At 50.5% G+C, this 23,088-nt stretch overlaps 11 protein-coding genes across 11 annotated transcripts; 3 read left to right on the top strand and 8 right to left on the bottom strand.

The window, feature by feature from the left end:
- Positions 1–10: 10 nt before the first annotated feature.
- On the bottom strand, positions 11–1,856 carry COCVIDRAFT_32765 (hypothetical protein; the record flags this gene model as incomplete). The annotated part of the gene is made up of 6 exons (XM_014706838.1): positions 11–438; positions 549–1,217; positions 1,271–1,355; positions 1,404–1,495; positions 1,552–1,588; positions 1,644–1,856. The coding sequence occupies 6 exons, from the start codon at positions 1,854–1,856 to the stop codon at positions 11–13; spliced, it is 1,524 nt and encodes a 507-aa protein (XP_014562324.1).
- Positions 1,857–3,518: 1,662 nt separating this feature from the next.
- Positions 3,519–4,538, bottom strand: COCVIDRAFT_32764 (hypothetical protein; the record flags this gene model as incomplete). Its single annotated transcript, XM_014706837.1, has 2 exons — positions 3,519–3,763; positions 3,824–4,538. 2 exons carry the CDS (start codon positions 4,536–4,538, stop codon positions 3,519–3,521), a joined length of 960 nt encoding a protein of 319 aa, XP_014562323.1.
- Positions 4,539–5,243: 705 nt separating this feature from the next.
- On the bottom strand, positions 5,244–7,115 carry COCVIDRAFT_84076 (hypothetical protein; the record flags this gene model as incomplete). Its single annotated transcript, XM_014706836.1, has 3 exons — positions 5,244–6,531; positions 6,596–6,942; positions 7,002–7,115. The coding sequence occupies 3 exons, from the start codon at positions 7,113–7,115 to the stop codon at positions 5,244–5,246; spliced, it is 1,749 nt and encodes a 582-aa protein (XP_014562322.1).
- Positions 7,116–7,664: 549 nt separating this feature from the next.
- COCVIDRAFT_21758 (hypothetical protein) lies at positions 7,665–9,413 on the bottom strand (the record flags this gene model as incomplete). The annotated part of the gene is made up of 2 exons (XM_014706778.1): positions 7,665–8,367; positions 8,416–9,413. 2 exons carry the CDS (start codon positions 9,411–9,413, stop codon positions 7,665–7,667), a joined length of 1,701 nt encoding a protein of 566 aa, XP_014562264.1.
- A 758-nt stretch (positions 9,414–10,171) lies between these two features.
- Positions 10,172–10,597, bottom strand: COCVIDRAFT_84115 (hypothetical protein; the record flags this gene model as incomplete). The annotated part of the gene is made up of 3 exons (XM_014706835.1): positions 10,172–10,289; positions 10,340–10,504; positions 10,557–10,597. 3 exons carry the CDS (start codon positions 10,595–10,597, stop codon positions 10,172–10,174), a joined length of 324 nt encoding a protein of 107 aa, XP_014562321.1.
- A 201-nt stretch (positions 10,598–10,798) lies between these two features.
- On the top strand, positions 10,799–13,261 carry COCVIDRAFT_21756 (hypothetical protein; the record flags this gene model as incomplete). The annotated part of the gene is made up of 2 exons (XM_014706777.1): positions 10,799–10,927; positions 10,973–13,261. The coding sequence occupies 2 exons, from the start codon at positions 10,799–10,801 to the stop codon at positions 13,259–13,261; spliced, it is 2,418 nt and encodes an 805-aa protein (XP_014562263.1).
- A 203-nt stretch (positions 13,262–13,464) lies between these two features.
- On the bottom strand, positions 13,465–14,739 carry COCVIDRAFT_32760 (hypothetical protein; the record flags this gene model as incomplete). The annotated part of the gene is made up of 1 exon (XM_014706834.1): positions 13,465–14,739. One exon carries the CDS (start codon positions 14,737–14,739, stop codon positions 13,465–13,467), a length of 1,275 nt encoding a protein of 424 aa, XP_014562320.1.
- A 672-nt stretch (positions 14,740–15,411) lies between these two features.
- On the bottom strand, positions 15,412–17,347 carry COCVIDRAFT_84253 (hypothetical protein; the record flags this gene model as incomplete). The annotated part of the gene is made up of 5 exons (XM_014706833.1): positions 15,412–15,507; positions 15,563–16,801; positions 16,878–17,116; positions 17,164–17,251; positions 17,306–17,347. The coding sequence occupies 5 exons, from the start codon at positions 17,345–17,347 to the stop codon at positions 15,412–15,414; spliced, it is 1,704 nt and encodes a 567-aa protein (XP_014562319.1).
- Positions 17,348–17,750: 403 nt separating this feature from the next.
- COCVIDRAFT_84035 (hypothetical protein) lies at positions 17,751–19,519 on the bottom strand (the record flags this gene model as incomplete). Its single annotated transcript, XM_014706832.1, has 3 exons — positions 17,751–18,173; positions 18,372–19,195; positions 19,252–19,519. The coding sequence occupies 3 exons, from the start codon at positions 19,517–19,519 to the stop codon at positions 17,751–17,753; spliced, it is 1,515 nt and encodes a 504-aa protein (XP_014562318.1).
- Positions 19,520–20,022: 503 nt separating this feature from the next.
- COCVIDRAFT_32757 (hypothetical protein) lies at positions 20,023–21,608 on the top strand (the record flags this gene model as incomplete). The annotated part of the gene is made up of 6 exons (XM_014706831.1): positions 20,023–20,058; positions 20,116–20,148; positions 20,242–20,336; positions 20,389–20,408; positions 20,463–21,530; positions 21,583–21,608. 6 exons carry the CDS (start codon positions 20,023–20,025, stop codon positions 21,606–21,608), a joined length of 1,278 nt encoding a protein of 425 aa, XP_014562317.1.
- Positions 21,609–22,089: 481 nt separating this feature from the next.
- COCVIDRAFT_21751 (hypothetical protein) lies at positions 22,090–22,837 on the top strand (the record flags this gene model as incomplete). The annotated part of the gene is made up of 2 exons (XM_014706776.1): positions 22,090–22,139; positions 22,201–22,837. The coding sequence occupies 2 exons, from the start codon at positions 22,090–22,092 to the stop codon at positions 22,835–22,837; spliced, it is 687 nt and encodes a 228-aa protein (XP_014562262.1).
- Positions 22,838–23,088: the final 251 nt, after the last annotated feature.

The following is a 23,088-nucleotide window of genomic DNA, read 5'->3' as shown; positions in this document are numbered from 1 at the left end:
CATTTTAACTCTAGACTTCAACCTTCCTGAACAAAAGCGTCTTGCTTGCATCCGGATTACTATGCGTACCCCACTCAACCGGAGAATACATATCCATCTTCCCCCCCGGCATCTTAACATTATACTGCAACAACACACGCGCCATAACCATCTTAATCTCATTCACAGCAAAAAACCTACCAGGACACGCATGTCTCCCATACCCAAAATTCAAATTCGTCTCATTACTCGTAACACTCTGGTTCCGCGCAATATCCTGCGCTTTCCCACTCTCCCTCCTTATCCTATACGACCTGAACCCGTCGAAGTTTTCTGGGGATGCGTAAAACTGCGCGTCGTTGTAGATGGAAAAGGCGGGGGCTTCGATGTAGACGCCTGCGGGTATGTATGCGCCGGTACTTAGTGTGAAGCCTTGTTTTGCATAGCGGACGAAGGATGCTGTAGCAAAAAAGAAAAGAAGGGTTGCGTTAGTTTTTTTTTTTTTTTTTTAATTTTTTTGTGGGAGTGAAGAAGGTTAAAAGGGGAAGGAGGTTTAAGGGAGGACTTGCTGAGGAACGCGGGGGAAACGCGCATGACTTCTTTGATGTAGCTGTCGAGTTTTTCCATTTGCTGTAGTGCGCGGAACGTGATGGCGCCGTCGGCGGGCAGGACGCTGCGTATTTCCTCGCGGAGGGGCTCGATGTATTGTGGTGTGACAGCGAGGGTGTACAAGATGCTAGTGGCGGTTGCAGTTGTTGTGTGGATTGCAGCGAATATCATGGTGAGTTGATACTGGACAAGGTCTTTGACGGATTCCTGTTCGTTTCTCCTGTTAAGCATCCACTGGACCAAGTCATCTGGCTCCTTCCAGCTAGGGTCGTTGGCCTTTCTGTGGATTCTGTCTTCGATGAGGGGTCTTAGTATCTTTTCAGCGAGCTTCTCGCGTTGGCGGAGCTTCTTGACTTCTGGTGTGCGCGGACCCAGGTAGGGCTTTAGCCACGGTCGTAATGCCTTGACGGAATGGACGGCGTTCATGAATTCTAATGTGTAATTGGCTGCGGTATCAATGTATTCGGGATCTTGACACACTTCTGGACCGACGAAGACACGACCGGAGACCTTTGCGATGAGGAGGGTTAGTGTGTCGAAGATCTTGACTTCGGTCCAGTCTTTGCATGGCGGCATTAGTTCTTTTAGTCCATCATCAACCTCATTGCAGATGGTCAGGTTCAGCCGGGCTATTAACGGCGTTAGCGACACTAAATTTTGAGCATCATTTCTTAAGACCTACCTAGCGCTGGCGTAAGATCAGCTTTGACAGAATTGGTGGGAGTCGGGCTACCAGGGTCCATGCGTGTGTGATCAATCTCCATTAGCTGCAGGCGGTTAACTATATTGTTTACCATGAGAGTGAATTAACTTGCTTGGGATATAGCCTCTCTGCGGCTGAGAACGTCTTCGGGAAGTTTTCGTAGTTCTGGCAGGAGGCTTGCAGGAATGACGACGGTAGGTATACCTGCGAACACGTGAGTAGTGGGTAAATGTGTGCTTTTAGAGAGAGAGCCAATATACCTTGTTCGTTCATGAGTGCGTAACAAGAGTTCTTGAACTGGAATATTGTCAGTGTCTAGCTTTGTGCGAGTGCGAGTGCGAGATGATGTTACTTTGGTATATCCCTTTTCATAAATCTCTCTTGCTGATGAGAGATACGTTTGCCGATACTTCTCGCCCGTTCCATATTCGTTCATACTGGGAAACTTTGCAAGATACCATTTGCGCTGTATTACGGGCCATATGGCATATGCTGCAAAGATGAAGACAGCGACGCCCATCATCTGCAGAAACTGTGGAACTCCGACCGCTGTCTTCGGATCCATGCTAGTGGCGTTGGTTTGTATGAAAAAAGTCAAGTATTGAGTCATGTCGAACTGACGAGACCAACTCGAGCTGCTGCAGATATACCGGCGTTGAGAAGTTGACTCCTAGGAGTGGAGATTGCCTTGCTTGAGAATAATGTTTCTTTACCATTGTCAGACTCTATTATATAGCTGGCGGCCTGACCAGCATTCAATTTTATGTGTAAGCAAGACTCTACAACGCTGTCTCTTACATCCATATAGCCTATACAGTATACAACTTACTAATATGATCTACGATCTGTGTTACGGATCCACAGGAGCCAAAACGTCCGTACGCGTTGAACCACCAATAGTACGTACGCACAATTTTTTTTAGTGCGTATTTTATTTCGAAAAGAGTATAGAAAAGGGTATAGGCATATCTTAATCTAATTTGATAAGCTGTAAGTCTCATATTCATAATATCATTGGAAGAAAAGACGAGAATATAGGATGTACCCTTGTTTCTTTCGGACCGGCCCTTGGTGTGACCTTAACAGCCCCGATAATACCCTTAGTACTAGTATGATTATGGAAACTGTCGCGACCACCTCCTATCCAGTCGACAAAAAATGCGAGAATCCAAGACAGGTCATACTTCCTCCGGTCAGTGGCACCAACCACTCGCGCCTTTCTAAGTTTTTCTTGCCTGTGAATATCACACTGGTACATCGCAAAGATGATATATGCAAAAGATTGAGATAAGTATAATATCGCGGTAGGGTTGTGCATCTCTCAAGTAGCTGACTTTCTACCTTATTGTCAAATTTAGTAAAGTACTAACCGACGTAGAGTCTGACAATTTTGATCCACCGGGTATCCCGTAGTGAACATCGTGTTCTTCTAACCCCACTAGGCAGAACCGCTATCCCGATGAAACCTACCCATGCATACTAGGCACTTCGTCCTCACCACCTATCGCGGAGTCAACCATCCCCGCTTCATCTGCACTCGATCAAGTCTAGGATCAGTAAAGGCCTTAGAAATACATATAGCCGGGACACACTGCCTTTGCTTATTCAACGAGACATGAGTGGAGCTAGTCATGGCCGGGAAAGGGTTCGGTCCGGTCCGAGAAGGCGACGTCACAGTCCGGAACCCCTCGGATCCATTATACGGCAGTCTAGACAGACCCACATAAGGTAAGTCTTTTTTTTCTGATGGTCAGAAAATGCACTTCCAGGTCGGAAGTTGCACATTAGCTGTGCAGAAAATAAGATAAAGACGATATGTGGTGACCTTCTGTAACCCTTGAGGTATGAGCTCCCGGTTTGGACTAGTTCCGCTTCCCGATCGTAGGCGGTCGATAGAAGCCTGTTCACTTCTGGTTGTTTCTTTTATAATACTAATACACAAGGTTGTGAGCAGCTTTGGTCGAAACTGTTGACCAAGCTCTAGTATAAGAGTGAGGTGTCTTGTACTACAGAAAGGACATCCGATTTCTCATGTTTCATTTTAATCATTCTACTAGTATAACTCCTACATCTCGAACTCCTCTCTCCGTATTAGTACACTGCTGTGAGAATGCCTAAGTTTCATAAGACGACCATTCCATTGACTATCTGCCGCATATCCCCCCGGACCTGGGTATTTCCCACCACTTCATCCTCTATAAAAGTCTAAGGCGCACGAGTATCCCATCTATTTCAAACCCCTACCCCGCTCCAAAACCTCCTTAACCACTTCCTCCCCCGGAAACTCAACCTCACTCATCGCCACAACCCGCTCAACCAACTCCCTTGCCTTCTCCACATCTACATCTACCCCACTCTCCACCCGCCTCACCATCTCCCCCTCAAACTTGGCGCAAAACTCCTTAAACCCCATTGTACTAGCACGCACACCCCAATCTAACCTATTCTCAATAAGCACCTGCATCAACTCGCCTTAGAACCCCGTTTCATCTTGCGATGTAATAGCATGGTTAAATAACCCGCCGATCTCACCCAGTGAGAAGAGGAATTCATACACGGATGAACGATCTGCTGCGCGTAGTATGTCGTTGGGGGCGAGGGTTGCGCCGTCGAAATCGATGAGGACGAGGGAGGGTAGAATGACGGGGTTGGTAGAGAAGCTACAGCGGAAGATGTCGAGCATAATGTTTCCGCTAAAAATGTCGCCGTGGGCGATGTTGGCGGTGGTGTGGAGCCATGCGACGGTTTGAACGAGTTGCTGCGTGATGTGTAGTATGAGGGTTGCGGGGAGTGTTGGGGTAGATGTGGTATTATGTGGGAGGGAGTTTTTTGGACTGCAAACTGGAGCCGAGAGGATGAGTGCTTTGATTAGTTGGACGAGGTTGAAGCCTTGGATAGCATTTATGGCGAGCCAGTGTGATCTCGGTTCTGCTGCTGATAGATTATAGTTGATCAGAGCCGGCAGTTGTTGCTCTACCTGACTACCAGTGAGGAGGCTCTGGATACGTTGGAGAGCCAGAATCTCCTGGGCAAGGCCGAGACCCAATGATCCAATTTGCGCCGTCTTGACAGCGACAACAGCTGTGCTTTGCCTTGAGTCTTTTGGCTCATTTGAGGCAGATGAAGCGGAAACGCAAAAAAGCACTTTCCCGCAGTTACCTTGTCCAGCTTCATTGATGATAAGATATTTGTTGGCAAAATCGCTAGCGATGTGTATCGTAGTTGAGATGGTTACGCTGTGACCCATGTTGCAAGGCGTTTGTAATCTGTGTTGGTGACCAAAAAGGGAGAGTGCCCCGGATTGATATACAAGAGAGGGACATGCTACATGTCTCATCCATTCGGTCGGGCGAGTTGCGTGGATCAATGAGGGAAGACAAACATTAGTACTTTTGGATTGCTTGCCATGGCTCCGTGGCAGATGATAACGAAACTAACAATTTGCCAGAATCATGAAGAAGTGGCGAAAGAAAAAGGTAAAGACATGATGACGCACGTAATGTTGAGACAATGTAAAGGTCGAGCGGAGAGACTTTCCACAGGCTGGCACGAAGCGATGTGTCTCGCTTTGCTACAGCGTGTTCATGCTATAGTAAAAGCAGGACCAAATCGTACACAGTGGAGCGAATGCGTCTATGGTGACTATCTTGCACACAACGCTCTTTAATGATGTTACGTCAAACGATTGAGGTTGGCTAATAGTGGGCAAACGTCGTGAAGAAAACGGAAGCACCGAATCTTATGGAATTCGTCCCGCGCGAGCCCGGAGGATCTTCTGCTTTGTTGTCGCATTGACTCCATGGTATGTACGGTAGTCTGTGACATAGCGGTTTGTTCATAAGACTTGCAGTATCAGTGTGGTGTGTGGTCGCGTTGTCGCTCACCGCCGCTGATATAAGCTTATTTGTGAAACATCTCCAACTGTGTTTGAAGTTTCGTCGAAGGATTATTTTCAAGGGGATTCAGGATCGAACTCGGTGGTATCCATGCCCCAAATCTCAATATGCTTGACACTTTCCCTGCTTACTATTTCGAATTTTCTTATTGGCCCAGCCAGTTTTGCCTTTACACTCTTGTCTTCAACTCCATTGCTCGACTCTTTGCTGTTTGGTGGAAAGTATACTCCACCAAGCCTGAACACCAAGTTTTCCCCAAAACCAATATATTTGACATTTTTGTACTCCGGCCGCCAAAACTCTGTTCCGAGTGCGAAAGCGTGAGTGTCCGGATCCATCATGTCGGGTTTTTCATTGGGGTCCGTGTTTGGTCGGACCAAAAAACGGATTGCCCAAAGCTTGGGGATAAGGGCAAAGATTTGACGCAGGGACTGAAGCGGTGGGACAGAGCCAGCAAAACCAAACTGCTCTAGATTTGGACACGATTGGCAAAGCCTAAATAGAGTATCCTCGGATAAGATCCATCGATCAGAAAGGAGCAGGTGGCGGATTGTACGATGATTGGTCTGGATAGCAGCAATGTACTCGCTTGCAACATTTCGTGTACGAGCCTCGGACCCATGAGTGGGTGTACCGTTGGCACTCGCAGAGCCGCTACTCATACTGGGTGTCAGGTGGGATGGCGTTGTGGGTGTCGCAGTGCAACTGTTCGCCTTTGAATACAAGGAGTCGTTTCGCCTACTTGCGATGAAATAGACACGTTCGATGCCCTTGCAGCTGCTTAGTGATTTAGCCATGGCGGTATCTGTATCGTCGGTACGAATCATCTTGAGGTTGGGTGCATATAAATTGCCAGGGGTCGCCTTCCACGAATTGTCAACGAAGACAGTAAGAGGATCAGAAGAACCTCCACAATTGATAATTGTCATCTCAGTCCTAGTCTCCCGACTGAAGACGTCGTACATGTCTTCGGAGGGGTAGCGAGAGTACAAGTTATACAAGGTAACGCGCTTGACTGGCAATGAGTATTTGGCAGCTATACAGCGACCAAATATGGACAACAAATTGACGGATTCTTCGCCCTCGGCGCGCATGCGTGGGCTCCAATGCAGAGTGATGTTTTCAAGCTGTTTGGAGCCGAGCAAAAGTAGCGAGATATCATCGGGATAACAGAGAGGGTCTATATCGTAGACAACCAAGGTCTGGAGGCTGAGCAGCGGGGGGATGATGGTAGTGGGGCGTGGCGTACGTCGCAGTTGGCACCTGATGGTCAGCGAGGCCAACGTAGGTCTACTCACGAGACCCTGGTAGATAGTGTGCAGTGGTGGAGTGTTAAGTTCCCAGCTGGAGATGCATTAGCAAAGCAAAGGAGTCGGAGGGAGAGGGGGGCGTGAAGGCGCCAACGTACGCAAAGCTGTCGAGACTGGTCATGCGGTCGATTGCAGCCCGCATAGCAACCTGCAGCACCATGCTACTGTCCGGCACACGACCGTGTCTGTAGTCTTCGGTGTCTTGCTCGCGCCAGTTGCCCAGGACGCGAAATTTGCGTATGTAGTTGTTGAAGTTGCGCGACACGAGCGTGTTCAGTCCCATGGCAAAGGGGCTGCCACTACCATAGCCTTCCGGCCTGCCATCGACATATCGGATTTCTGAATAGGCGCGCAGTGTGACATGCTCGTACAAGCGCGGCATGGTCATGTAATAGAGGAGGCGCGAGGTGCGTGTAAGGCGCGCAAGGTCAGCGACATGGTCGAGCTTGGGTCAGGGTTAGCGGATGGGTTCTTGCGAGGCTCGGATGGCATACATGTGCATACGTATGTGAGAATCAGATGGACAAGGTGTAGCGGGAGCTCTTTGCCATGCGTTGCATCTGGATGCGATCGTGCTGGCGACGTGAAGAAGGTGTGGACGGGAGCCATCAGAGGCATGCCGGCGGCAGCATACATGTTGGCCATGAGAAAGGTCGATGGCAGCACATTGAATATCCAGACAGACGCGGCGTTGGGGGGGTCATGGCAGCATTGTCGTCAAGCACATACGTACATGGACGTTGGCCATGACCTTGCCCAAGCCAGTGTCTGCTTGTGCGCCCAGGGTGTACTGGCGCTGTTCGCGCCACCAACCCGAAATTGGTCCGGCAGCCCCAGCACCACAAGATCCACGACTAGCATCTTGCTGCACTAGGCCGTCCACAGCCGCAAGACACCCCGGACACATAATTCCGTATTACGACACACAACGGCCTCGTCCGGAAAAAATGAGCCACAATCCCCGGACTGCGTTATTGCACTACCGCTGCTTCTGCTACTCCTGCTGACGTAGTTGAGCGGCGATGATACAGACAACCCCTATGTCCAGAGCCTTCGATAATTACTACTTTGTCCTTCACAATGAGCACCGGTCCGTCTAACAAGACTAGTGCCTCAAATCGGCCCAATCGTGCAGGCCCATCACTGCGAATACCGCCAGATGACCCTTCACCCTGGTCTGAAGAACCAAGGCTGTCTGGCTCCATATTCATCCCCAGGAGTTCGAAAGGGAATCTCCACAGTGCCTTCAAATACACTCATTGGTACCGCCTTGTCCCTGTCCTTGTCCTGCCCTGCCAACCTGTCCTCTGGCACAGTCACGACAACACCACACTCCCAGTTCCTGATGTTGAGACTGCCCATCTTGCCATTTTTGATTACTTTTTGCCCTCCCCATGCCGATTCCGATAGGTTGGCCGACCCAACGTAAACCCACCCAACCGGCCATCCGTCCTTCTTACGACCGCGTGCCAACAGAAGTTTGTTATGAGATAGCATCCCTGCTCGCAGCGACTCATAGTCGCGGAGACACTCTCTCGGGAATGTGGCTGTGTTATAATGTTGTTGCGACAAGGAAATGATACCACCGCAGTCGGGACCTCCGACACTTTTTTCCACCGTCTCGTTGGTGGGGAAGTAGATCCGGATATGGTTACGAACATGAGGAACCGTGGCCGTGTCTGCTGCGAAGCATTGTCCGCATGCTGCAAGGTACAAGCGTGATAGGAAACTATCGTTGATAGCACCAAGCGAGGAAGCGGCGTAATCTAGTTCTATTTGCTCTACCTTGTCAAGGCGCAAATCCTGGATGGCTCTTGTGAGGCCTGGAAGGCCTGTCGGATGCTCTGATTCAGTTTTATGTGAACCGCCACTACAATGTGTTAGCTGAAGCCAAAGATTATCATATGAACCATCATACATGGAATGAACAAAAGCTAAGTGACTGGTTTGTGAAAAATCAAAGTTCAAGATGCCCTGCAAGACCATCTCTGGTACTTTCTGCATCTCCAAGAAATACATCAATTCTTGACCAAAGCGTGTCATGTTCTCTTTGGTGGAAGTCGTTTCATTGCCCCTACGGGGCAGGTCGATAAGAAAGACGGAGTTTTCCATGACACCAGGCTGCCAGTCATTCGCAACCTCTCCCCAGTCGGTCTGTATCATGTTTGCAGTTGGTATTACGATACGTAGCTTCTTCGACCCAAAGAGTAGCATGAACTTGCTGTGCATACTTTGTATCATGCCGTCCATGGGTGGAAAATGAATCTTCAGATTCGGTACGCCCATGTCTTCCATTTCCTTTTGCCATCTCTGCTGGACGTCTTTGCCTTTTGCATTCATGATCCATACCTGTTTGGTCTTGACGGGGTTCAGCTTTTTGAACAACCATTCAGAGTCCCACATGAATGAACTTATGACTGCCGTGCGAACTGTGTCTGCTTCTAGGACTTCCTCGATGGTCATGTCGTCTGTCCTAGGGTATTTTGTGGCGAATGTCCGCTTGATAGCGCCCATAGGATACCGTATGGCTGTGTCTGTAGATGACGCAGGAAGTGGTATTGTCTTTGATGCCTGTTTCGAAGGTCGCTCTGGGGACGACTCCCGCTTCCGCTTTCCTAGCCTTGCGAGACGCTCTTCTTCCATGGCTTTTCGATCCATGCCCATGGAGCTGAGACCTGGCTTAACGGGAGTAGATATCGCTATACTCTTGTTGAGTGGCTGCACATGGTTATCATTGCTGTCTCCTTGCAAGGATAGGGCAATAGCACGTTTGAGATCTTCGTCATCGTCATCCGTGTCCGAGACGAGGTCGATGGGCTCGCTGGAGACTGCCTTGATATTCTGCGCGACGTCCGCATCGGTATGTCGAAGCGAGTTTGCCACAGCCATCTTGTAGTCTTCATCGTCGGATGACATTGCAGTTCTGATGGCTGCAAGGTCGTTATTGTCGAGCGTGTTGATGGTGGGGTAAATAAGAGACAAATTGCACGCGTTAGGTTGGGAACACGCTCGCACGTAGTCACGTGGTCATAGCTTGGCAGTGGTTAATGTCCACCCCCTAGGTGGCGGCCTGATGACGCCTTGACAATCTACTGGCAATACGAAGCAACAGACTCGACGCATTGTTCTCACATCCAGCAGGTAAGCCTATACCCCTGATGCTTGTCATTATTTTGCCTCACCGGTCGCACTCATCCCTGCACACCGGAACTGCCCAAGACCCTGATGCAAGACACGCTGCACGCACAGCCCAGAGCCCGAGCTCGGATAGATGAATGAATCTAATGCACTGGCCGCAGTGGCTTGTCCGCCATGCATCGTATGCATTGCCTATTTGGTCCGCTAAGCCACCACGCTGGCATGAACCCAAGCATCCTACCAATCCCAATATCCTCGGCCATCTGTAGTACAGGGGAAATGTGGCTGATACGTATATCCAGACAAGGAGAATAGTAGAAGAGCGATAGCACTAGCGCCCTCGATACCAGCCACATTACCTCTTCCACGACTTCGCATCGACACCTTATGTAAGCCAGATTATGCGTTTCCCTCGTAGCCCTGGCTTGCATCTTGGATTCGCTGAGTATTCTAATGTACTACACAGCGCCATACATCTTTCATGTACCAAACATGACCCAGGTACACTGGTATTTCCCCCACCCTATGCACACATTTCAACCCCCATGAAGCGTAGAAACAAACATGACATGGTCCCCTTTTTGTACTTGATAGTCATCTTCCCCTTCTAGTTCCCAGTCCGCTTCGTTAATAAGGACCAGGATGCCAGGTCGTCTGATTCAACATATTAGTACGTACGAGGTTACTTTGCCCTCTAAACTTACACAGTGCCGTCTAGCACGAACAGTTCTTTACGTGGGTCCTTCATGACTTTGTCGCAAAGAAATCTCACTAGAAAAGCGACAGTTGTGGGCTTGCCAGATTCGTCTTTGGCGGGCAGTGAGAGATCGTATTTCTTCTGATTGGCAAAGAGGATCTCGAGCCCTCCACTGTGAGGGGAGTCAATGAGGAGCGCATTGCGAAGATGCCGTTGAAATATACCTGAACTCGACTGTTATTGGAATAGTGCCATCGCTCGACATGATTCTTATCAACAACAGCAAACAGAGAAATATTGACAATGTTGAAATGCTCGTGTTGCAGAGATGGGTTGTGCTTGTTCTGGCCGAGGATGCAAACGGGTCTGCCGCCACTACTACCTAAGCGAGACTAGCGCCAGAGAAATCCTTATGGCGGGATGACTAGATACAGTACTCGCGCAGGCACAACAACCATTGCAAACAATGCACGTCTCTCCTGAATTCATAGCCACGGGTGGCAACCGAAATCCCGCGGCCGCCGATTGGGATGACGCTGGTTTGCAATTCTTGGCTTTTGGCGCTGACAATAATATTGCCCTGTGGGATCCTCAAGTGAGTCCGCAACAGCAATGACATACTCTTTGCTCACCAAGACAGGATGAAGCACTTCGCGGAGTACAAGCAATCTTAAGCGGGCATACCAAGCCTGTAAATTCTGTCAAGTTCTTCCCTACTCAGTCATCAGACGTCTCAGTCTTGCTTAGTGGATCAGCCGATAACACCATCCGCATATGGCGAGGCAGGAGAGATGAACGCTTTGAATGTCTGAAAACTATATCGGAACATCAACAACCTGTCACCCGGATAGCCACACTCCCTGGATCAAATACCTTTGCCACTGGATCCTCCGATGGTACTGTCAAGATTTGGAGGCTCACTCACTCTTCAGACTTTGCTTCAATTGATGTCGACATTGTCCAGACCATAACCCTTTCTCCCAAATACTTTCCCCTGAATCTAGCGCTTGCGAAATTGGATGAAAGCTCAACCGTGCTGGCTGTCGCTGGTACTCGTACAACCATCCAGATATTCGTATCTCAAGACAGCCAGTTTCAGCTTTCGGCTACATTGACCGGACACGAAGGATGGATCCGCGCACTTGCTTTTACCAAAGAAACAGCAGACTCAAACAGTGATCTTATTCTGGCTTCTGCAAGCCAAGACAAGTATATTCGTCTCTGGCGACTTCACCGAGGAGACGAACTTCCTGCTGCGAGCACTGCGCTAAATGACCCTGCCTTGGGTGGTATGGGGAAATCGCTATCGAACAAAGCTCATTGGATTAGTTCAGCTGCATCCAAACATTCAATAACATTCGAGGCTTTGCTGTTAGGCCATGAGGACTGGATCTACCAAGCGTCTTGGCGGCACCGGGATGGAAAGCTACAGCTGCTGTCCACTTCCGAAGACAATTCTCTGTCGATCTGGGAGTCTGATCCTACTTCTGGTGTGTGGGTTTGTGTCACTCGGTTAGGAGAGATCAGTGCCCAAAAAGGTTCGACAAGCGCTACTGGCAGCGCAGGGGGTTTCTGGATTGGACTCTGGTCACCGGACGGCAACACAGTAGTGTCTCTCGGTCGTACCGGCAGTTGGCGAAAGTGGACATTCTCAGCTGTAGAGGATATGTGGACACAGCAGGTGGCTGTTACAGGGCATGTGCGTGAAGTCAAGGGTGTGTCATGGTCGAGAGATGGCTCGTATCTACTCACAACAGGCACTGACCAGACAACACGGTTGTACTCGCAATGGAAGCGCGACGGTATGTCGCCATCATGGCACGAATTCTCACGGCCACAAATACACGGATACGATCTCAACTGCATCGATACAGTCTCGGATACTCAGTTCATCTCCGGTGCAGACGAGAAGCTCCTCCGTGTCTTTGACGAACCAAAAGGCGTCGCAGAGATGCTCCACAAGCTCTGCGACACACAACCGTCCAAATCCGCCTCATTCCCAGACGCCGCCAATATCCCCGTCCTAGGCCTCTCAAACAAAGCCATCCAAGCCGTCAGTGATGAAGACGCCATCGAAAACGGCGATGACGACGACCGCGAAGCCATCGACCCCGCCTCAGTCATCCGCAGATCTACCCTCGATTTCAAACACCCCCCCTTTGAAGACCACCTCGCCCGCCACCTTCTCTGGCCCGAAACAGAAAAACTATACGGCCACGGCTACGAAATCTCCGCCTTGGCCATCAGCCACGACGCCAGCCTCGTCGCCACCGCCTGCCGTGCAAGTTCCATCGACCACGCCGTGATCCGCCTCTACGACACAAAAGAATGGCTCGAAGTCAAACCGCCACTAAAAGCACACTCCCTCACCGTCACTTCCCTGGCTTTCTCCCCAGACGACAAGTACCTGCTTAGCGTAGGCCGCGACCGCCAATGGGTCATTTGGGAACGCAGCCCTGATGCACCATCGCTTTTAACTCTGAAACACGCAAATCCGAAAGGCCATTCTCGCATGATTCTCGATGCGGCATGGACGTCGATAGCGGATCACCCAACGTTCACGACGGCCGGAAGAGATAAGAGCGTCAAGATATGGCAGATGACCGATTCAGAAGTCATCCTCAAAGCTACGGTCGCGGCAAATGCCCCTGTTACGGCTGTGGCGTGTAACACCACGCGCAAAGATGCGGGCCAGAAAGTTGTCTTTGCGTTTGGAACCGAAAACGGGGACTTGGGGATTGGCAGTGTGGGTATTGAGGCGCTGGATCAGGTTGCGGTGGCTATGGTGGATAAGGAGGTTCTACCTGCTAAGACGATTAACCAGATTGTTTGGCGACCAGGCAGAGGGGGTGAGGGACAAGAGCAGATTGCCGTTGCGAGTGATGATACTTCGCTCAGGATTTTTAATGTCAGGGATGATATGGCGTAGCAAGTATAGAAAGAATAAAGTGTTTTTCTCTCATCCTGCACTCAATGATTTATATTTTGCGAATCTCGAATGAAATGAAGAAACAAGCTCGAAAAAAAAGAAAGCATGATTGATGAATGTCATTAAATTATATATCGCTCGGGGGGGTATCTTGTCCGCACGATTGCTCACACCAGTTATCCTCCACGCCTCATCTCTTTCCCTCACGCATACCGCGGTCCAGCACCCTTTTCATTGCTCGGCCCCGCCACACCAACACCTGGAGCGCCAGCACCTTGTTGTGCAGGATGATACTGCATCGGCACCATATACCCCTGCTGCCCCATCTGCTGCGGCATTGCAAATTGCGGTTGTTGTTGTTGTTGTCCTGGCGCCTGCTGCATATACATGTGCTGAACCGGATATCCTTGAGGAGGAACCTGATAGTACATCCTCTGTCCCATGCCGGGCTGCATATGTGCCTGTCCTGGCGGGGGTATGATAGCACCGTTGTCGATCATAGTCTGAACGATTCCCGCGGCGAGTTTCTCGGCGTCCTTGCTGACTTTTGTGCGGTTGCGGCGGTGGGTGTCGACACAGGCCCAGACGAAGAGGACAAAGTGCAGGACTAGGCCAAAGAACTGGCATACGACACCTGTCAGGTTGACCCTAGCGCGCTGTGGCTTCTCGGCCCAAAGCTTGTTGACGAATGCATCTTGCTCGGCGCAGTCTTTAAAGTTCATCTCGGAGAAGACGCTGTAGCGGCTGGTGCAATCGCGAGGACTGGTGATGTAGCTCGTATCTTCCTGCCAGACCCAGGTGTTGTTGGCCGCTAAGACGTAATCGCCATGAGAGCTGGAGCTAGAGTAGTCGTAGCCCCATTGATCAGGGCCGCCATACATGCCGTAATCCATTATGTTCTGGAGAGAGAAAAGCGCAAAGAGCGCTGTGACGATAAAGGCTAGCCATAGGAGTAGTTCCATCGATACGCGCACACCGGGATGTACAGTACGTTTCCGCACAACGAAGACAATGATGCAGATGAGGCACCAGGCGATGGATATAGACCAAGAGATTAGACTGGGCCATAAACCCCAGTATGAATCGAGGATGTAGTAATCAGAGGCCCCAGTGCGCGTGGTCATGAGCCACGCAAAACAGCCAATGCCGACCAAGCCAGTTATGATGATAACGGCCATGATGGCGAACTTGAATTTCCAGTATCGGTCGCCAGCATTGAGTTTGTCGTTCAATGAAAGTGGTTCATCAGCTGTGGTCGCTTGTGGGGCTGCAGCAGTTGTCGTATTCGGACCGGGTGAGGGAGTACCCGCAGCAGCGATCGGCGCATCTTGGTTCACATTCGCGTTGGTGTTCGCACTCGGTCTGGTAACTGATTCCGATGGTATTGCTGGGGGCTGGGGTGTAGAGTCCTGTGTATTTGAAGACGGGGTCGGTGCCCCGGTTGCCGGTGGGGCGACCTGAGGTTGCGAGGTGGACATTATTAGATAGTACTGATCAATTACTTAGTAGAAAAAAAAGAACGAGTGTCGATATTGATGAGAGCGAGTGAATGTGCAAAAGAACGCGCGATGCCAACGGTCAAAAGCGAGGCATAAAGAGGAAAGAGATTGCCAGGCAGCAGAGGGTCAAGACTTCTCCTGCAGCCTCGCCACGTCCACAGCGCGCTGGTTGCCTGATCCCAAATCGTACTGGATGGCTTAATTTAGCTTGAGGCTGCACCGGAACATTGTAGGCCCGCTGAAATTCGATGCAGGAGCATCTCTTAGCTCCGCGCTATCATGAGCTTGATTTAGCCTTGATTAAACCACTCTATCCGTGTTGAAAATTTCCTGGTCATGCCTCTCGGCTACGAGGTAAACGTGTAAAATGGCTGCGCTTGTGACGATGACTGAGCAATTGACAATGAGTCACCCGCTCTCTAACCAACCAGGCGCGATGTTACGACCCAATAGACCTGATCTCCACTGTCTCGATTATAGCACGATTGTATAGCATCCAAGAGCAATCGAAAAGTATAGCCACCAGGAGTCAGTCTTAGCATTAGAAGGCTGTAGTTGAATATGAAGGAATGGGGAGCCAAGACATTATACCATGACAAGCGAACATTGCCAAACCCTTTCTGTGTCTTTCATATTTTCCCAAAGCCGGCTTTATTGCATCTGATATTCGTCCAATGCCATTCCCCTGGCAATCTTCTTGATAAGCGCCTTTTTCAAGAACTGCTCTCGAGCAAGACTTCGCGTTTGCTGTGGACTATTAGCATCTGTTCAATGGAGCAAAACTTGGGACAATAGTAAATACCTTAACAAATACATCCGGGGTAATTCGCCCTTTGTCAAGCGCTCGTCCCAGAACAAATAGCGCGTCTGCAATGCCTTTCTCTTCTGCAGTCAAAGTATACAATTGGCCCCCAACTACTGTGGGCGCTACTAGAACATCATCAACGTCTGGAGCCTTCCTCCTTCTCGCATCTTCCATGACTCGATCTGCCTCGATCATGGCACCCTTCAACACCTGTTCATTCGAGGCAAGCGCTGCATCGAGCTGCTGTAGTTCGCCTAATTCAGCCTGTAATCGAGCATGTGCATTTTGAAGAGCCGCTTGCTGAGCACGAAGTGGTGCTATGGCAGCCATGTTAGATGAAACTGTTTGGTTGATTTGCGAGACAAGCGTCTGGCTGAGAGCCCGGAGAAGCGCATCTTTTTCAGGATTTGGTGGCACCGGTGGCACCGGTATAGGGATTTGGTTGCCTAACTGTGAGGGCAGTGTGACCTCTAGTGAATCGTCGAGAAGGTCGACTGGGGGCTTTGGTGCCTGTTGTGGTTGTTGTTGCTGTGGGTATTGTTGGTTTTGAGGCGGAGGATAACCTGGCGGGTGCTGTTGGTAATGCTGCTGTGCTGGAGGAGGTTGTGTAAACTGTTGTTGCGGAGGTGCCGGGGGTCCTTGATATTGATTTCTCGGTTGGAGAGGAGATACTTGATGAGGTCCCGAGCCTTGAAAGTGTGATGCGGTTATTTGGCCATTGGGCGTCATTGGGATTACTGGACTTCCCGTTTCGAACGACTGCTGAGAGTAGGTATGCGCCTGTACTTGTGGATGTTGAGGCCGTGACATCGACATGTTCCGGTTCTCGTGTCCACTGGGCCCATACTGTTGTCCTGGTGGTGGCGGCTGCTGTTGCTGCTGCTGCCAGTTTGATGGCCCATCATATCTACTCTGAGATTGTTGGGGTGGATGCGGCGGTAGAGGGGGCGGTTGCGAATATCTGTCATGCGGTGTTTGAGGCGTGGACCGCTGTTGTTCATGAGGCTTTGGTGGCTTTGGGGGAGGAGCAGGAGCTTGGTTCGATACGGCTGGTGAAGGCGAGGAAATGGGCGCCCCATGTGCTGCGCGTCGCCATTCAGCTGGAGGTGGAGGTACAGGTGGAGGAGCTTGCTGCGCGGGCACACTTTGCTGCGGCTGCTGCTGTCTCGATCGCACAGGCGGCTCTTTCGCGAAAACGCCGCGCAAGACTGCTAGGAAGTCGAAGAGAGTTGACTTCTACGCCAAAGTCAGCTACCATAGACGTTCTGAATGCGCGCCTAATTCATAGCCTGCAGAGCGCATGAATACTCACATCCCAATACTGCGCCCATTGTGCCAGATACGGATGGTACACCTTCCCATCTGTGCTCACATGCTGTCCAGGCCGCAAGACCATGTCCTGAGAAGGCGTCACGTATACGATAGGCGGTTCTCGCGGGTAGGCATGAGGCACCCATATTGCTACCGGAAAACCATACGTCGCACCACGGAATGTGACAGGCAGCGTGCCTGTGAGGAGCAGTAAGAGCGCTGATACGCCATTCTCGTAAGCTGCTATCGTCAGCCTCTATGCAAGCTCTATTCGAAGATCGACTAACTGTAGGGCTCAGTTCGAACGCTGAGCGACGGGTAGTTGGCAAGAGCCTCGGCCGCGTCGTGATAAGTGCGATTTACGTCCAAGTATTCCTATTATCGTGTTAGCGCAAGTGGTGTGACGCGCCAGGCTTAACTTGCATTGACAAGGACGCTGTATAGCCAATTCAGCACTTTCTCGCTGGCCATTGCAAGGTTGGTGGGGACCTGGGGAGCTCCAAGACATCATCGGAGCATTGAGCATTGCCCCTCAACACCTTGGCAACCCGCCATCGCGTCCCAGACCAGCTAATCCTTCCGTCATCAGTCTTCGTGATAAGCAAGGGTTTCCAGCTGTCGCGTTTGCACCCTCCATAACTCTGTACTAGGCACAATACATGAAATTCAAATCCACGTCTTCAGCCATGTATGGGGGGGTAATGTCAAGTTGCTCGATACATTTCATTCGTAGAGCTATTGCATAACTATAGTACAATATATAATCATCATGTCTCGTCACCGCTTCAGCGAGCGTAGCCATAACCAGCGCTAAAAGAATGTGCGCCTCCCTACTGTACAAGTCCCACCCGGGGTATTAAAATGAATGAATTACTTAATGCTGACTCCACTCAATCGTGTTGAGATCAACACCCTCCTGAACAAGCTCCCACAGCGGACTCAGCTCTCGTAAGAACGTCACCCGCTCCTTGACTGCGTTCAAGACGTAATCGATTTCTGAATCAGTCGTGAAGCGGCCGATGCCAAAGCGAATACTGCTGTGTGCGCTCTCATCGCTGCTGCCGAGAGCTCGAAGAACGTAGCTTGGCTCAAGCGACGCCGAAGTACAAGCACTTCCAGAAGAAAGAGCAATGTCTTTCAGCGCCATAAGAAGTGACTCTCCCTCGACATACGCAAACGATACGTTGACGCAACCGGGGTAATGTCGCTCGCGGTCACCATTCAGTGTGGTGTGCTCGAGTGATAACAAGCCTTCGAGAAGACGATTTGATAACGCTGTGATGCGCTTGGTATCATACTAGACAAAGTCAGCCCAATGTCCCCGACTCTCATGTCTTTGAACAAATGAACAATATAAAGAACTCATAACCCCTGCACATTTGTCAACATGGCGAGTCGACGGCCGAAGCCGCCTAACACTCTGAAAGCCATGCATGTATAAAGCAAATAATCATCGTGGTTGTAAAACAGAGAACAAAAAAAACTTGATACATACCTCCATCTCCTCTTTGCAGATCCGCGCAGCCTCGCCCATGCCGATAGCAAGCGGAGGTGCTAATGTGCCACTTCGCAGGCCGCGCTCCTGGCCACCGCCACTGATAATGGGCTCAAGTCTGACCCTCGGTCGTCGTCGTACGTAGCATGCGCCAATGCCTTTCGGTCCGTAGATCTTGTGTCCAGATATTGACATCAAGTCGACGTTCATCTTGTTGACATCAATGGGAATCTTTCCAACAGCTTGCGCTGCGTCAGTGTGGAAGAAAATCTTCTTTGATCGGCAGAGACGTCCAATCTCCTCGACAGGTTGTACCACACCAATCTCGTTGTTCACGGTCATGATACTGACAATAGCAGTGTCGGGACGCATGGCGGCTTCGAGCTGAGCCATATCAATGAGACCGTTGCTCCCTACTGGCAGGTAAGTGACCGAAAAACCTTCGTCTTGCAAATGTCTACAGCTGTCGAGCACACACTTGTGCTCCGTCTGCGCCGTGATGATGTGCTTCTTCTTGCCACTTCGCCCGAAAAATCGTGCTACGCCCTTGATACTCATGTTGTTACTTTCAGTTGCACCGCTGGTGAAGATGATCTCTTTTGGGTCTGCACCAATTAGATTGGCAATGTTTGCGCGAGCTTCTTCTACGGCCGTGTCGGTCTCCCACCCATAGGCGTGAGTTCGCGAATGAGGGTTGCCGTACATGCCGGTCATGAATGGCATCATCTTGTCTACAACTCGAGGGTCCATGGGCGTAGTAGCTTGCATGTCCAAGTAGATGGGCCGTGATCCCTGGTCCATTACCGTAGCCTGCTTGAGAATGCCTAATTTTGTCAGTCTCATGAGAGGCGGGGTCGAGGGGCAAATCATTCAATCTTACCGGCGCTAGGGCTCATCATGGCATCCGCGCCCATGCCTGTTGTTGGCATTGTCGCATCACTTGGCCGCTCACCTGTCTTGTCTAGATAGGCCCGCTGCTCCTGCTTGATCGCAGTGTCGACATTGACTGTCGCCTGTGAAGACTTGCTCTCGCTGACATAGTGACGACGCGCAGCCGCACCAGCGGTGCGTACAAAGGCTGGCGATGGATAGCGGCGAGAGGCAATGCGCAGGGCCTGCCTCGCGATGGTGGGTGCAATGTTGGGCATAATGGAGGTGCAGTGGTGGAGAGGTGGGAAAGGCAGGTCGCCTCTTAGCTAGCTTGAGCTTTTTCCAATGACTAAGCGGACGAACGGGCCGAGGCACTAGCCGGTCCGTGCGAGCCCACCGCACGCCGAACGCTGGAATTGTCGTCGCCCTGCAGCAGTTGGGCTTTGGGTGCGCGAAAAAAAAACAACGGGCATGTCAGGGGTGACAATGGGTTCGCGGCTCGCATACGCTCCGATCAATAGTCCGCTTGAAGCGGGTACGGGCGTGGTCATCTGCCAACAGTGATATCCCTCGGTGCGTTCCGGGAGTTCCGAGCAGAGCAGGGCTGCGCGCTGCATAGCCACAAACGTCATTGGGACTTGAGCAGCCACGCAGGCGCTCGCGATCCTTGGTCGCTACCTGCTGCCTCTCCCGATCAATCCACCTCCATACCGTGACCAGAGTTTGCCTTTGCTGTGTTCTGCACATCTCTCTTGCACACCCATAATAAAATACTTCCACCATGAGTTGGAAAGGCCTGACCAAGAGCGTTACCCGAGTACGACAAAGTCCCCGCGCTGCTCGGGCATTATGGCTTGCTAACCCAATCGCATAGGCGCCACAAACCTTCAAGCAACGGTTCAATCTTGTACGTCCCCTCGTGTATCACTATTCTTCTGGCATCTTTGCGCTCCTTATTCTCCCGAGAATAAAATTCCACCTCTAACAGTACGTCTTCTAGGGCGAGATTACCAAAGACCCAATCTATACAGATGCCGAACGACGCTTCCAGGAGTTGGAGAAGGAGACAAAGAAGCTTCATGATGAATCAAAGAAGTATGCGCTCGCTTCAAAACTTTCCTCTGCCACTTTTTGCTTACATGTCTAGGTACTTTGAGGCCATAAATGGTACGTTCATACTTCACACGGCCCCGCCAACACCCGCCTAACCATTCCTCCCAGGCATGCTCACACACCAAATCGAGTTCTCGAAAGCCATTGCCGAGATCTATAAGCCAATCTCCGGTCGTATGTCCGATCCCGATTCGTTTCACGACGAAGGCAACGCAGCCGGCATAGAAGCTTGCGAGCAATACCAGGCTGTAGTGCAGGAATTGCAGGAGACCCTTAAGCCCGAGCTCGAAATGATAGAAACTCGAGTCATCCGACCTGCGGATGAGCTCCTAGTAATCGTAAAAGCCGTTCGCAAGATTGCCGCTAAGCGCGATCACAAGCAACTCGACTACGATAGGCACCGCGCCGCATACAAGAAGCTTGAAGAGAAGAAAGATAAGACGCTGAAAGATGAGAAGGCTATGTATAAGGCTGAGAATGATTTGGAGCAAGCCACACAAGACTTCAACTACTTCAATGATCTGCTCAAGGACGAGTTACCGAAGCTCTTCGCATTGGAAAGAGAGTTCATCAAGCCCCTGTTCCAGTCGTTCTACTACATGCAGCTAAACGTGTTCTACACATTACATGAGCGTATGCAACGGCTGGATATTGGTTACTTTGATCTCACTCTGGATATTGAGGCAGCCTACCTCAAGAAGCGCGGAGATACCCAGGAAGAGGCGGAAAAGATATCCATTGTCAAGTTCAAGACCACCGGTGGTGCTCGCGTAGCAGGGGCGAGGCCAGGCCAGTCTAAGTACGCAACAAAGGCACTGGAAGCTAAGGCTGGCCGAAGTTCGTTATCCGAAGAAACGGAAGCACCGCCACCACCATACAGCCCTGGACCTTCAGCAGCCGCTACCGGCGATATCAAGTCACCTGCACTGTCATCAGCCTCATGGGGTTCTGCTGCCAAAGCCAAGGGTGCGGCGCCGCCACCTCCAAAACCCAAGCCTTCTCGTCTCAGTGGGGCACCCGCTGCTGAGACTGTCACAGCCCTGTACGATTACGAAGCCCAAGCTGAAGGTGACCTGAGCTTCTTGACTGGTGACGTTATCGAGATTGTTTCTCGTACTCAAAACGAAAATGAATGGTGGATTGGCAAGGTGCGGGGGAAGCAAGGACAGTTTCCAGGTGAGTTCCAGACCAAAAGAGCCTTCAAAAGTCAAGTCTAATCGTGTTATAGGAAACTATGTCAAACTGAACCATTAGTCGAGGCTCAGTTCGCCTCCTCGTACCTTGCGATTGCGGGGTAACAGTTGTTGAGGCATATCTTCATGGCGCTTCAGGTTTCTTGTTCAATACCAATGTGTTAGATTTGAGCATTCTGCTGTACAACGCATCTCTCAATGATAGTCTTTTTCATCCTTTATTCGAGTGGAATTGAGTTCTTGATCGAAAAAGATCACCAGGTACCCCATGTCACGTGCTGGACAGCTTCCTCTTTGGCAGCATGACTGCGCCACAGTTCAGATCAGTCCTAGCGAAGCAGCAAGGGTCGTTGCGTGCCACCCCGCATGACGTCTGCCAGAGATCCTGGAGACCCGCAGCCCGTATCCGCATGCTCGGGTATGCACGCCTAGGGTTGTCCCACACCAATGCATGTTCTTCTGACATCTGTATTATAGAAACATTACTCTGCTCGTTCTTCCCTTTACTTACAAATCCCCTTTTTGGGAACGACTGATCGACAATGCCGTACGAATCAACCATAACATTTACTCTCGACACAATATGTCCCTGGTATTTCAAATATCCCTCCGCTGTGCATAGCCTATACTCGAACCTAATACAACAAACACAGGACATACATCGCCTTTGTCCGCCTCAATAAAGCCCTCGACGCCTATCGCTCAGCTAATCCAGACTCCCCCGCCAAATTTACCCTCAAGCTCGCCCCATACCAACTCTACCCAGATTTCTACGAAGACGGCGTCGACAGATACGAGTGGCAAAAAGAGAAAAAGTACAATGGGAGCGACGAGAAAATGAAGGCGTACGCGCATTACATGGGCCTGACGGGGAAAGCAGAGGGTATAACGTTTGATTTCGAGGGCGGTCCCATTAGCAATACGCTGCATGCACACCGTATGTTGTACTGGTTGCAGAACAACAAGGGACCTGATGCTGCAGTGAAAGCAGTGCGTAATCTGTACAATCAGTATTTTGAACATAGGGCTGATCCCGCGGGTCGCGAGACGCTGGAGAAGGCGTGTGTGGCTGCTGGGCTGAGTGAGGATGAGGCGAAGAAGTTGGTGGGGGATCAGGAGGAAGGATTGCGTGAGGTTAAAGCGGCGGTTATGGAACAGGCGGGGAATGGGGTGGATAGTGTTCCGTATGTTGTGTTTGAGGGGAGGAAGAGGGATTTTACACATGTTGGGGCGAGGAGTGTGGAGGAGTATGTTAAGGTGCTTGTGCAGGTTGAGAAAGAGTGTGCTTGAGTGGAGGCTGGGTCAAATTATAGCTTTCTGTGCAATTTTGTGTCCAAAAGAATGTTTGGGTTGGTCAGTCATCTTTATTGTTTATTGGTTGTCACGGTATATGCATTTATATGTAGTAAAGCAGTATGGTTTAGATGATTGTATCTATCTAATAATAAATACAAAGCATTAGGATTTGAAGAAATTAGATTACAGCAGCCATGAGGGAGTCCAGAGGAAGCTTCTTCGGCACCAAACCTCTATCGTCCATG

This window comes from Bipolaris victoriae (assembly GCF_000527765.1).
Source record: "Bipolaris victoriae FI3 unplaced genomic scaffold scaffold_1, whole genome shotgun sequence".
NCBI classification, from domain to species: domain Eukaryota; kingdom Fungi; phylum Ascomycota; class Dothideomycetes; order Pleosporales; family Pleosporaceae; genus Bipolaris; species Bipolaris victoriae.
The sequence above is the reverse complement of the archived record's forward strand: the minus strand, read 5'-3'. Positions and strand labels throughout refer to the sequence as shown.